Raw genomic sequence first — 14,315 nt, 5'->3', positions numbered from 1 at the left:
CTGCAGAGGGGACTTCACTACAAACTCCAAACATCTGAGGATCCCAGCGCGGCCTCACCTGCAACACTCAAGATTGGTTACCCAGAGACTTTATCCTTCTCCATCACCAAGAGACAGTGGCCAGGGGAAAAAAGAACCACATGCTTCCCGTATGGAGCAGGAACTGTACAGATGAAGCTGTGCTCCCATATTTCTTTAGAACGCACCAGTTCCCTCCATCATCATCATCAATTTGTCAGTAGATTATGGGTCTGTGTATAGGGCCTGTATAACCAGTATCTGTCTAGAAATTGGGCAGGTTTGAATCCCATCAGGAAGGACTGGACTGAGGCAATGGTGTCCTTCACTTGGACCGGAATATGATCCAATCATTGGCCCCTACTAGTAAGTAAGGGCATCTAAACTGGCAGGAGTCCACTCCATCTCGCCAAACAGGCAGCCAGCTTAAAGCTTTAAAATAAGTGAATGTAAAAATGATGAGGGGGCTATTCTAAGCACTGTTGTCATTTACATTCATTATTTATTTTTTATTCCAAGATATGAAAGGATACACGTGCTGTTAATATGAATTAATTTTGTTACAACAGCGCCACCTGCTGGTGATTTTCCCACCAGTCTGACCACCAAGTAGTCAAGGAAATTGTCAGGAGAAAGAAAGAGACTGCTCTGATGTTCTTCTGGTTAGGGAAAACAATTAGAAACCTCTCTTAAATCTTCCCTAAGCAAAAGAACATCAGAGCAGCCTCTTTCTTTCTCCTGACAATTTCCTTGACTACTTGGTGGTCAGACTGGTGGGGAAATGACCAGCAGGTGGCGCTGTTGTAACAGCACGTGTATCCTTTAATATCTTGGAATGAAAAATAAATAAATAATGAACGTAAATGACAAAAGTGCTTAGAATAGCCCCCTCATCATTTTTACATTCACTTATTTTAAAGGTTAACTTATCCTTTAAGAAAGGTTTACCTACATCTTTCAAGGCAGTCGATAGAGGTGTTTCTATTTTCTCATTTTTAAAAACCCTCTGTGATGAACATCTTTTCTGAACTGCCTGAGACAGTGTAGCCCTCTCCCCCTCCAAAATTCTTCCTTATAATACGAGATGAAAACAGAGATTCTTTAAGCAATTTATTTAATAAAAATATCTTTTTCTTTCAAGGGCTGGACTTGTTTTCAGTGCAAGCTCTATATATAGATTATAATCTCCATGAATCTGACCCAGGTAACATGTGGTAGGGGTCAGATGACTATTATTAGATACATTAAGAACATAGAGGGGGTTATTTATCAAAATCCGTTTTCATGTTTTAAATAAAAGTCCGACCAAACTAGAATCCATGAGTTACCCTTACTTATCATTTAAAAACCACAAAAAAATCGGATGAGGAAAAACCGCAATTTTTTTATGTTGTCGCAAGAAAAATCCTAATTTTTTGGATTTGATGCCTGAATTTTCGTGAAAAAGATAGAAAAGCCTGAAATGTTCGGATTATTGTACAAAACCCAACTCAGACCATAATATCTTCAAATAGGACTTCTACAGGACCTCAACAGCTTGAATATGGGAGTATTTTCGGATTCCGACTCTTTGCATCCCCAGGGTATAATAAATGTTGAAAAATTTTAGGTTTTTTTCCACTAAAATTCTGATTTTATCGAATTTTTCGAGTTTTTAGCATTCAGTCTTTAATAAATAACCCCCAAAATGTATCAGTGCCACTTTCATTTGTGTATCCTCCCTGGTCACAAGTCTTAACCAAAACAAATCAGCATTGTCTTATCTACACAACCCCCCCCCCCCACGCGCCAGAATCGAGCCTCTGTAAATAACAAAGGATGTAATTAAGAAAAAAAAGATTGTTTTCTAACTTTTTTAAATACTTTATTTCCAAATAAATGTAGCGCTCCTGTCCAGGTCTGTATTGTGATTTGAGCAGTGTGACGGCAAGGAAGCTTACGAGCAGAGGGGCACAGTTCAAGCAACTCAAGTCTATACATGTGTGTAAATATATATATTGTGTTTATCCTTCAAGAGAAGAGTAAAACTTGTGACATCCAGTCTTGTAAATAAATACTTCTGTAAAATAAAAGCTTCAGCATTGGCTCCGTTTTTTTTTTTTTTTTTTCTTTTAATACATGTGGAATGCATTCAATGGACAGACTTCCAGCAAGTAATCTTGTAGAAACTACTACAGGCTTCTATAGTTAGTTCCGAGGACTTTTTCAATAATTGACCCAGAAAAAGTAAAAATGGGGAACTTAAAGTCTGATTTTTATTGCTGGCTAAGGAATGGGGTCTTTTGTGGCCTCTCGGATGAGTTGTCTCTGCGCTCTTGGGGTAATTTTGGTCGGCCGGCCACTCCTGGGAAGGTTCACCACTGTTCCATGTTTTTGCCATTTGTGGATAATGGCTCTCACTGTGGTTCGCTGAGTCCCAAATCTTTAGAAATGGCTTTATAACCTTTGAAATTGAACTCAGGTGTGATAAACCACAGTTAAGTTATTTTTTAACAAGGGGGGCAATCACTTTTTCACACAGGCCCATGTAGATTTGGAGTTTTTTTTCTCCCTTAATAACGTAAACCTTCATTTAAAAACTGCATTTTGTGTTCAATTATGTTATCTTTGACTAATAGTTAACGGTTTTGATGAGCAGAAACATTTAAGTGTGACAAACATGCAAAAGAATAAGAAATCAGGAAGGGGGCAAATAGTTTTTCACACCACTGTAATTACTCACAGCCACCGTCTCCTCCTGCCTTGAATCAAGCACTGCTGTATACTCCCCATTGCAACCTCAGCCAACACTGACCGTTAATGTAAAGTCAAAAAAATAAAATCCCATTTTTACTTTCTTTAATGAAAAAGAAACCTATCTCCAATATACTTTAATTAAAAAATGTGTACTGTTTTTATAATAAACCTGACTGTATGCAGTGGACTTCCCCATTCGTTTTTACTTGCTCCGACAGCTGCAGACAGGAAACTTTAGATGGTCCCTACCTGCTCTGCAGGGAAACTGATAATACTTTCAAACAGCAGGGGGGAGCCTTCCACCTTATTTCCCAAAACTCAAGCAGCTTTGTTTGTTTCCCTGTAAAGCAGCCGGCGAGCGTGTAGAGATTCGTAGCCACAGACCCAGTGCAGTCTGTATATTCTGATTATTAATCAGTCTTGTTGTATCGGCTTCTATGGCAGAAATTATTTGACAATCCCAAATTTAGCCTCCCAACGGACGATGACCCCCTGTGGCCAACTTTGAAAGCATAAGTCATTTGTTTAATTAGGCTTCTGGTGAAGTAAGTTCATGTTTATGTTTACTATACATTTATAGCATAATTCTATTTTAAACTTTAGTTCCCCTTTAATGTCTCTCACATGGATATAGAAGAGGTGCCTCCATAACACCTGGCGGCATCTAAACAATTCCAGTCCTGGGCTGGCTGTATGAGTGAGATCTTATTGGCAGCCGCCAGGAATTAGTAGAATAACGGATTTATCCCTACATCTCGAATGCCAGCAGTTATCTCCTTTTCGGTGTTCCTGTATAGTCAATGGTTCTGCTAAAGGAAGGCTTAGAGTGGAATAATAATGTCTTTGCCCAAAATGTATATTCATTCATATTTAAAGGGATTCTGTCATGATTTTTATGATGTCGTTTTTATTTCTAAATGACACTGTTTACACTGCAAATAATCAACTCTACAATATAAAATTTAATTCCTGAACCAGCAAGTGTATTTTTTAGTAGCAATATTGGTGTGTAGGAGCCATCTCAGGTCATTTTGCCTGGTCATGTGCTTTCAGAAAGAGCCAGCACTTTAGGATGGAACTGCTTTCTGGCAGGCTGTTGTTTCTCCTAATCAATGTAACTGAATGTGTCTCAGTGGGACCTGGATTTTACTATTGAGTGCTGTTCTTAGATCTACCAGGCAGCTGTCATCTTGTGTTAGGGAGCTGCTATCTGGTTATCTTCCCATTGTTCTGTTGTTTGGCTGCTGGGGGGAAGGGAGGGGGGTGATATCACTCCAACTTGCAGTACAGCAGTAAAGAGTGACTGAAGTTTATCAGAGCACACGTCACATGTCTGGGGGCAGCTGGGAAACGGACAATATGTCTAGCCCCATGTCAGATTTCAAAATTAAATATAAAAAAATCAGTTTGCTCTTTTGAGAAATGGATTTAAGTGCTGAATTCTGCTGGAGCAGCACTTTTAACTGATGCGTTTTGAAAAATATATTTTTTTCCCCATGACAGTATCCCTTTAATGAGAATCACAATAATCAACACAGCGCAGTTGCAACATTTTAAGCTTCCTCTCAAGTTATTCGCAAACTGAAGGGGTTGTTTAAAGCTACAAAGATGGTGATGTTGAAATGCTCATGACCCAGTGATACTCTACTAGATACTCCCTGCTGGCAACTTGTAAATATTACAACACAACTGAAGGGTTATGGGAAGAAAAATCGAGACGGACGGGAAAATAGGAATTCAGCCAAGTGATTATTCTGTGAATCATGTAATAACTTTAATGTATTTTTGCATTTTACAGACGTTTGGTTAAAAATGCATACACCACCTTCCCACTTTCCCCTCAGGCAGCTGGAAAAATAATTTTCCGAGAGCAAATATGTGAATAGAATAATCGGCTCCATTGTCTGCTTTAGAATCTCTCTGCGCGAGCAAAGATTTAAAAAAAAAAAAAAGAAAGAAAGAAAATGAGCCAATATGTTTGAGGCCTCTTCTCACAGCATTCCTTATAAAGCCAGGGTACTGCGCCCCCAAGTCCCTGCAATATATCCTTGCACCAAAGCTGGCAAACTCCCAAACGCTTTTCAAGGCAGTTAGTTGGCTTTGGCACGGAGCTGTGCTCTCTTGCCTGTGACTGCCTGGAATCCAGTTTTGATGCTGGCCACGGAACAGCGCGAGTGACACGTTTCACACTGCAGGAAATATAATCGCGTGTCCTTCTGCAAGATGGTGTCTGGCGATCGGCAGGTGTGACAAGTCACGTATTCCTCTGCAGGACAAGTCAGGAATGTACAGTTAAGAGACAGGAAGACTACAAGCAACAGCCATACACAATCGTGCCACCTACTCGAGAGTACTATTGAGATCTCTCAGATTTACCCAACCGAAAAATCTCATTGCAGTTATACCAGTCCCTGCCCCAGTTGAGCTTACAATCTAAGGTCAACAGAAGCCAATTAACCTGCTAGTATGTTTTTGTGTAGGAGGAGGAGTAATGAGGGTGTTACCTTCTAATGTAATGTTACCTGGGAAGAATGCCTATTGTCTCTTCTACATACGCCCGCCCGTCTGTCTCTTCTACATACGTCCGCCCGTCTGTCTCTTCTACATACGCCCGCCCGTCTGTCTCTTCTACATACGCCCGCCCGTCTGTCTCTTCTACATACGCCCGCCCGTCTCTTCTACATACGCCCGCCCGTCTGTCTCTTCTACATACGCCCGCCCGTCTCTTCTACATACGCCCGCCCGTCTCTTCTACATACGCCCGCCCGTCTCTTCTACATACGCCCGCCCGTCTCTTCTACATACGCCCGCCCGTCTCTTCTACATACGCCCGCCCGTCTCTTCTACATACGCCCGCCCGTCTCTTCTACATACGCCCGCCCGTCTCTTCTACATACACCTGAAAACTCAACTAGAAGTCAGCGAGATTTGGTCGAACGGGGGAATGTCTTAGATTTAATGCAACTATGGCTGAATGGTCGAAACACCAAGGGAAGCTTAAAGCAGAAATTGTATTTATTCTGCTATGGTCACAGTTCCTAGGGGTAGACAAAATACTAAAATGCTTACTTAAAGGGGAACTATAGCGGAAAAATGTATTTAATATAAGCTTCAGCATACTGAAATAAGAAATTTTCCGAATACAATCAATTAAATATTCCACAATGTTTCTGAAATAATCAAGTTTATATTCACTATTCTGAAAAAATTCTGTACCATTTCTGAAATAATCCAGAATAGTGAAGATAAACTAGATTATTTCAGAAATGGTACAGAATTTTTAATTGAAAGTTTCTTATTTCAGCATGCTGGAGCTAATATTACATTTCAATTTTCAAGATAGTTCCCCTTTAAGACCCAAGGCAGAGGTTTTTTTTGTTTTCAAAATATTTTCAAATTAAACAAGCAGGATTTTAAGAAAAGATCAAAGCTGTACAATGAGGCACACCATTACAACTGGTTTTGGCTGAATGCCTTAGGCAGAGGTTTTCAGACTTTTCAGGTTCAGGCCCCCTCTTTTGCTTTGACCATTTTCTTGGTTCCATAAATAGCCCACCTGCTATTGTTCCAATAATATTTAAGACAATATGCAAGCACAGGCCTCCAAATTACAATCTTATTAACCTTATTCTGACCAAATGGCATTAGGTGTTAGTACATGTCTATGCAGGTACAGAACAGCTTACTTCACCAAAAAAAGCTCAGTACAAACCATGTGATTATGGAACTGCTTTTGCAAATCCCCTGGAAACTAGAAGCACACAGATGCTGGACTGCTTATTCAAGCCCTTAAGCACTGTGCAACAAGGATCTAGATGCAGAAATTACCCGTTACAGAGAAATTTAATGAGCCAGGTTTCACAAATTGCCAGTCCATAGTGGCTGTGATTCATGACCAGTTTGTAAAGACTGCAAAAGCAGACAATGCCACCACCATTTCTTTTCCATATATGCATGAAACAATTTTGCCAAAGTAAAAAAAAAAAAAAAAAAAAAAAAAAAAAAGGACTTACTGATATATCTTCTTAGAACGTTCTCTATTTGCTTCTGCTGGAATCTGCCTTTGATGACTAACTGGTTGTTACCATCTATAGAGCCACTGAATAAACAAAAAAAAAAAGTTAAAAAGTCTCTAGAGATGTACCACTTTTACGATATCCCCACTGGCCCCAGGACAATTGTTCAGCTGTAGCAAGGCTTGGCTTAAAGGGGTTGTTCACCTTTAAACAACTATTTGCTTTCAGATAGATCACCAGAAATAATGACTTTTTCCAATTACTTTCTATTTTCTATGTGTCACCGTTTTTCTAATATTAAAGTGTAATTTTTCACCTTTTAAAGCAGCTCTGGGAGGAGTCGTAGACCCTGTAAAATGTATCAATTATTAAATTGATACATTTGTTACCTTAGTCTCTGCTGAGCAGATTCTTACAGGCAGCTGTAAGAATTGATACAATAGTTGCTAATACTCCAGAGATGCTGCTGAGAAATGTATCAACTAAATGTTGCAAAATTTAAGTTTAAAATCCGCATCGGAATTACTGAGCTGCCAGACTCAAACACCAGAGATCCGAACATTACATTTTAAACTTAAGATTTTAGAAAAACAGTAAAAAATAAATAATGGAAAGCAATTGAAAAAAGTCTATTTTTGGGGAATATTCTGAAAACAACTGAACTTAAAAGTGTTTGGAAGGTGAACAACCCCCTTTAAAAGAGGGATGAACAACCCCTCCTCTCTTCCCAATTTAAAACTCCCCACAGCCCCATAAGTGCTGGTAGCCCTCAATGTCCTATTCTTGCATGAAACGAAGCCTGTGCGATATGAGATTATGTGCAAACAGCTTGAAACACTGTAGCAAACAGATAATGTAATTTCATAATGGCAAACTAAACATGACTCCTTTTATTTCAACATTGCCAAGCTTGACATACCATGTCCCCAATTCAGCTAACAAGAAGGCCAGCAAGTGTTTCGGCTGACGATGTAACCTGCAACATGAAATGAGGAATTGTGAAATTTCAGCAAAATACGCAGAAGAGAAATATCAGAGATAAACCAAAAGTCCCACTCACAGTTTGCAGATATCAGTGAAGTTGACAAACGATGTTTTCTTTGTCCCTACTCGGACAACCTGAGGAGGCTTCATAACAAACTTTCTCTTCTCCCCAGCCACCATGTCTGGATTCTTCTCTCGCATGATGTTAAAAACTCTGTTTAGCAGCTAAAAGTACAGATAATACAAAGACAATTACAAGAAGCAAACCAATGACAAAGATTACAGAGGGTACATTTCTAAGCTTGTTATATGCTCGTTAGCGGTGACCAGTGATGACTCAAACCAACCAATGACGCTATAAGAGGGCATAAACAAGCACATCAGGTCACTCGCAAAACAATTAATCAAGGGTTTGCAAATTAATTAGAACCAGTACTGCATACTGCTATGGAAATAACAGCACATTTCAACAACATCTATCACAGCAGAGGAACATTAAGAATATTGCAGCTACTATACAAATGACTTCCTGTGTGTAAAATGTTACATGGTTTTAGCACTTCTGCATCTCTAACAAAGGTTAAAAAAAAAAAATGAATTACAGTAGTCAATTATCTTAGTACTCGGCTCACCTCATCATAGGTATAGTCCCTTTCTGAGCCAGCCCACGCAGGACCCAGCTGAGAGATGAAGGAGATTCCATCATCTTTCTTATTGTCGTCTTCTTCTTCGAAACCTGGAGAAAACAAATTAAGGGTCTACAGTGCTTTACCTGCTCATGGTTGTGATGCAAGCATGAGATCAAGGGGTTTGTCAAAATCCGATTTTTCTGATATTTATTTTTGAAAAAGCTCGATAAAATGGTTTCGGTAAAAAAAAACTCGAAAAATTCATGTCTTTGCGAAAACCCAAAATTTTTTGGTTCAATGCCTGAAACTCTAATTTTTCCCCCGGATTTTTGGCCGAAACTCAGCGCAGACCATATTTTCTTAAAATTTGAAATGGCACCTTTGCCATTGATTTCTACAGGACCCTGACAGCTTGGAGATGGAGTATTTCCGAATTCTGACTTTTAGCAGCCTCGGGGTATAATAAATTACAAAAAAATTTGGTTTTTTTCCCCCCCTAAAAAATCAGATTTTATTGTTTTTTTGGCATTCAGACTTTAATGAATAACCCCGCTAGAGTCCTTCCCCTTTACAGGAAACCCAAACTTACCTTCTTCTTTGTCCAGGGGATCTTCCTCTTCTGGGAATTTCACATTCTTTTTTTTCTTCTTCTTGCTCAGCATGAAATCCAAATCATCCTCCTGGGATTCAGAGGCCTCCTGAAGCTCTCCCTCAATTTTAAGGTTCTGGGGAATATAAAAGTTATAATAAGGGACATGGGAACTTATTTTGCATAAAAGCCAGGGAACATCTAAACCAGAAATGCAAAGTGTTCAATAGACCAAATAATCTAAAATAAGTGTGTGGACTAGTGGACTAGTAGGAAGATGCTAACTGTCCAGTTCCAAAATGGCACATACAGCAAAAGGGGTGCAAGTGCTTTTCCAGTAGAATGGCTGCATACAATTATATTTCTTGCCTATTGAAAAGGTTTTTGAGGAAACAAAATGTGTGACTTTGCCTAGGCAGCTACTGTCTCATTTCAGACTATAGACAGGCTTACTTGTCCTCTCTCACAAAACTTGAAAGTGTTTTAAAGTAATAAAAATATAATGCAGTGTTGCCCTGCACCGGTGTTTGCTTCAGAAACACTATTATTTAATATATAAATAAGCTGCTGTGTAGCAATGGGGGCAGACATTCAATGGAGAAATGGCTCAGTTTACACAGCAGATAAGCTCTGTAGAAACATAATGGTGCTATCTATTACCCACTATTTAAATGGTGCCATATAGCCTTTTTTCAATTTCTGCCATTGCTACACAGCACTTGTTTATATGAACTATAGTAGTGTTTCTGAAGCAAACACATCAGTTTTACCAGTACAGGACAACATGATATTTTCAATGCTTTAAAAACACTTATTTTTTGGGTGTTACTGTTCCTTTAAATTTCTCTTGCACACATGCATCTGCTAGAACACTGGGTAGCATGCCAACAAAGAAACTGTACAGAGAGACACTCTAATACCTTAACCCCTTCCTCTGTTTCCTCCAAGTCAAACTTTTTTGCTTTCTTCTTTTTCTTTTTCTGGTTCAAGAAATTTAGGTCATCTAGGTCATCAGGAGCGTCAGCTGCAAAGAAATTAGAGACACAACCTCAGAAAGAGAAAACAATGCAGGGGGAGAAAAAGTAGAGCAGCAACAGGACTTTATACTTCAATGGCACAAAAAGTTTCATTATTATCAACTCTAACTGCGTTGTATTTATCCAAGACAAACAGGAGATAAATGCACAACATCTGGGTTACTTCTCTATAGGAATTTGGAGGATAGAACAGCACCACTAAATGTTTAGAAGTAAAATATCTTTATTGCAGTATTTGGGGCATTACAGCGATGTTTCAGGCCTCGTTCGGCCCTTTATCAAGCTTGATAAAGAACCCAATCAGGCCTGAAACGTTGCTATAATGCCCCAAGTACTGCAATAAATGTATTTTACTTTTAAACATTTAGTGGTGCTGTTCTATCCTCCAAATTCGTATATGTGCCAGTGGAAGTGGCCACTGAGGGAACGTGCACTAGAGACAGTTGTGCCGTCTGTTTTTTCTACTTCTCTGCAGGATCCCGGCAACTAACCTCTCTTTTTAAAGGTCTCGTCATCAGCATCCAAATCCTTATCTTCTGGTGGTTCTGGTTCCACTTCTTTAGTCTCCGGGACCTGCATCTCTTCTGCCTGTGGCTCTGCTCCATCTTCATCCAGCATAAAAGGCTTCTTCTTCTTCTTTTTCTTTTTGCTCATGGTCGGGTCGAAAATCATCTACAGGAGAAGATAAAAGATATTCTATGTACAGCAAGACATTAACATATGACTTTACTAATAAACATAGAGAGATGTCCACTGGATATATCTCTTAATACTTTAAAAAAGAATGCTATTAACTGATGTAAACCTATATAGTTGGCTGTATGGCACCTTGATATTTCAATTGCCAACAGCATTGTGTATTAATCTGACCCACCACAACAAAACCACCAGCCCAGCACTTCATTACACCCAGACATGCCAGTAAAATCACTGCTGAAATGGCCAAGGGGCACTCCATTGAGCTACTAAGATCACTGCAGAAATGGATAGATTGAAAGCATTACCTTATACTTGAACAAGCAGAATACTACAAACTTTATCTCTCTCTGCTCCCACACTCCCCCCCCATGCCTAGCTGAAACTCCTGCAAAAACTAGCTGAAACTCCTGCAAAAAAAAAAAATTAAAGGCAACCATACATTCCAAGGTGGAATGCGTGTCCACCTTTGATTTATTTTCTCCCCCTCACATTTGTAATAAAAATAAATTACTGAACACAAGCTGCGAGTAGCAGTTTGGGCTCAGCAGGGCTTTTTCTAATATCCCAGTGGGCCAGTATGACTCTGCCTGAAATTGTAATGCTAAACAATCAGAATACAAAAGAGGGGACTAAACAAACAAGCCTAGTGCAGCTGATTGCCACTATTTGCTGACTGCAACCAACAAAAGAATTTCACCAGAGTCTGGTATTTAAAAAAAATAAATAAAAAAAAGGTTGTAAGCGGTCAATGAGGAAATATTCTAAACCTTAACAGGACTAGAGAGTCAAAATGGTTCATGTTAACAATAGAGATTGTCTCTTTTATGAAGGCCACATGTATTGACTGCTGTATCATCACTTTCATGAGGTGGCTATAGTGAAGACCTTTTGAATGGATATAGCCGCAAAGCCTGACACTGCGCTGCGACCTACTTTTGCTGCCTATTGGGCACAGTATAGACGGTTTAAATGTGTATGATGACAAGCTGAAACAGTGCAACACCAAAAACAGATAATGTGTAACATGAGCTGAAACAGGACAACAAAGATCAAACACTGTTAATAGGACTGCGCGACTATCTCCCCGAACTGCCTCAGCGTTTTTCCCCTTAGGCTACAATGCAAAGTCGCCTGCGCTAATGCACACATGGCGATGTGTTTTCTATAGTCGCCTGAAGTTGCCTCAGTGAGTGTTCAGGGAGATAGTCGCGCAAAAGACGTGGCGATTAGTCGCCAGGCAACAAAATCTCCCCGAATCTCCTCGTGTGGACTAGCCCTTAGTAAGTTAGACCAGCTATTCTGTCTGATTAAATGGAGTGGTCTGTTAATTCTGGAAATATGCCTTTCCAATTGCACAGGAAAGATCTTCCCCCAGCAACAACGGTGGCAAATCTAGAAATACTAGCCTTGCTCTAAAATAGGGATGCCCAATCTTTTCACCCGTGAGCAACATTTAGAAGTAAAAGGAGTTGGAGAGCAACACATGCATGAAACATGTTCCAAATAAGTGCTGCGATTGCCCATTTGGTAGCCCCAAGGTGGATTGCCAACGTACATTGAGGCACAGTTTGGCTTTTTATACAACCAAACTTTCCTCCAAGCCTGAAATTTAAAAATAAGCACCTGCTTTGAGGCGACTGGGAGCAACATCCAAGGGGTTGGGGAGTAACAAGTTGCTCACGGGCTACTAGTTGGGGATCACTGCTCTAAAACATCAAAGACATTGTTGAAACGAGAAGAAATAATGAATAGGGGGTGCCAAAATGTTAAGCACCCACGCCCAGTGAATATTATTATTAACATTTATTTACATGGTGCGCTCTAAAGTAAACATGTTTATTCAAATAAATCACATTAATTACACGAATAGAACATATGGAGTTAGATACAGGACCCTGGGCAGGTGCTCCTGTTTGCAAAAACGGTAAATATAAGAATCCTATGATAACGATGCACTTGTATTTATTGGGCACCAGTTCTCCCTTCAATGGCAATCCAGTCCAGCAAAAAAGGATCTTTACATGGCAACTTTAAATGGTTTTTTTTTTTTTTTTTACAATTTACACCTACCCACTGCTGTGAATACTACAGTTGTGATAAAGCCATGGTCTGTGTGGGGGATGTATAAAATGAAGGCACAGCTTGGAGGTGCTGGAGAGCAGTACAAGGTATAGGGCCCTCTTGGGTAATGAATGAACAAAGCCTGTTAGACCGGCGCATCCATTATAAGAGGGGTGACAGAGCCACTGTGGATCCTTAGTTGCAGCAGCTGGAAGGCAGCAGATTGGACATCCCTGATTATATAAAGCCTATACTACAATTACACCATAAATACGCCATTCTAGATCTATAGCCTCTCGCCAAGGCCCCACCTGGGGATCCAAGACAAACGCCCTTCTGCTCTACCCTAAAGCCTCCCGACCAGACTCCTCCGTCTGAGCTATCGCTTCACTTCAGTCTCTGGTCTAGCAAATAGCAAGGACTCCCAGTGCAGGGCCTCCTCTCCAAGCCCAGCTTCGTTCTTCCTCCCACTGCCGCGCACATGTTTCCACCGCCCTCGTGTTTCCTATGCCAGTCTCCTCTCACCTCGTCTCCGGACATTGCAGCTGTGTAATAAGGCTCTTCTGTCCGTACCACCTGCTCCCTTACGCCGTTCTGCGCTCCAGTCACCCGCTCCGGCCTTTAGTGTGTCCGGAACACCCGGTTTCCACCTCTTACATCAGCAACCGGAACTCAAAGGGAACTGCGCATGCGCACTCAGTCATGCCACAGAGCGACCTCATTACTCAGCTTTACGTAATCACAGTGCGACGCGAGCGCGGGGAGCACTGGGAAATGTACTTTGTCATATTGTAGTTCTAAATATTTGACTGATGACGAAAGGGCCCTCTGGAGAAAGCTGGCGCTTTAGTTGTATATTTTCAATAAAATAAAAAACAATAACATTTCAATAAAATAAAGTCAGAGGCGGTAAACCCCCCCACCAATGCGCAAAGCAGGACGCGAGGGCACGGCCGTGCCTAAACGAGGGCGCAAGTGCGCAAACGAGGACGCGCGTGCGTAAACGAGAACGCACATGCGCGGCCGTGCGTAAACAAGGACGCGTGTGCGTAAACGAGGGCGCACGTGCGCAAACTAGGACGCGCGTGCGTAAACGAGAAGTTCGAGAACGCACGTGCTCGGCCTTGCGCAAATGAGTACACGGGTGGCATCTAGCATCCATATGTGCCAGCGTGCCAGAAGAAACAAAGGGATAAAGTCTCAATGCACCATGGAAAGTTAATGCTGCTTATAATTATGTCTAAACCCAATAAAATACAACAACACTTTACTGTGGAAGGAAAAAGGCCGCAGCGACTTTATTAAGCCAACCGATTAACTAACAGGAGAAACATTCTCCTATTCTGTAATTTCCATTGGTAACCCAACTAGTAACATACCAAGCCCACCTCTGCTCCACAGCTGGTGGCCAATATCAATTTCTGAGCTCTGGCCTTTAAGCCTAGGCCCAGAGCTTAAATAAAGATTTCTTTCGCCAAACGACTAATTTTAGCGAATTCCGACCAATCCTTCCAAACTATCGTGCGGTTAGTGGGATTCGAAAGAT

General features: G+C 40.7%; 2 protein-coding genes across 3 annotated transcripts in view; one reads left to right on the top strand and one right to left on the bottom strand.

The window, feature by feature from the left end:
* raly.L (RALY heterogeneous nuclear ribonucleoprotein L homeolog) overlaps positions 1-512 on the top strand; it is an 83,244-nt gene extending 82,732 nt beyond the window's left edge. For both annotated transcript variants that reach the window (XM_041576375.1, XM_018235214.2), the window contains exon 10: positions 1-512. This exon is cut by the window's left edge and continues 21 nt beyond it. The gene's annotated coding sequence lies outside the window, so the exon portion shown is untranslated.
* A 3,994-nt stretch (positions 513-4,506) lies between these two features.
* On the bottom strand, positions 4,507-13,440 carry eif2s2.L (eukaryotic translation initiation factor 2 subunit beta L homeolog). Its single transcript, NM_001096819.1, is given in 9 exon segments — positions 4,507-5,020; positions 6,768-6,853; positions 7,690-7,746; positions 7,831-7,979; positions 8,387-8,490; positions 8,973-9,108; positions 9,893-9,996; positions 10,501-10,681; positions 13,295-13,440. Coding segments are annotated over 9 exon segments (1,008 nt in total). The 5' UTR covers positions 13,310-13,440; the 3' UTR covers positions 4,507-4,844.
* Positions 13,441-14,315: the final 875 nt, after the last annotated feature.

The sequence above is a fragment of the Xenopus laevis genome, chromosome 9_10L, assembly GCF_017654675.1.
Source record: "Xenopus laevis strain J_2021 chromosome 9_10L, Xenopus_laevis_v10.1, whole genome shotgun sequence".
Lineage (NCBI taxonomy): Eukaryota > Metazoa > Chordata > Amphibia > Anura > Pipidae > Xenopus > Xenopus laevis.
The sequence above is the reverse complement of the archived record's forward strand: the minus strand, read 5'-3'. Positions and strand labels throughout refer to the sequence as shown.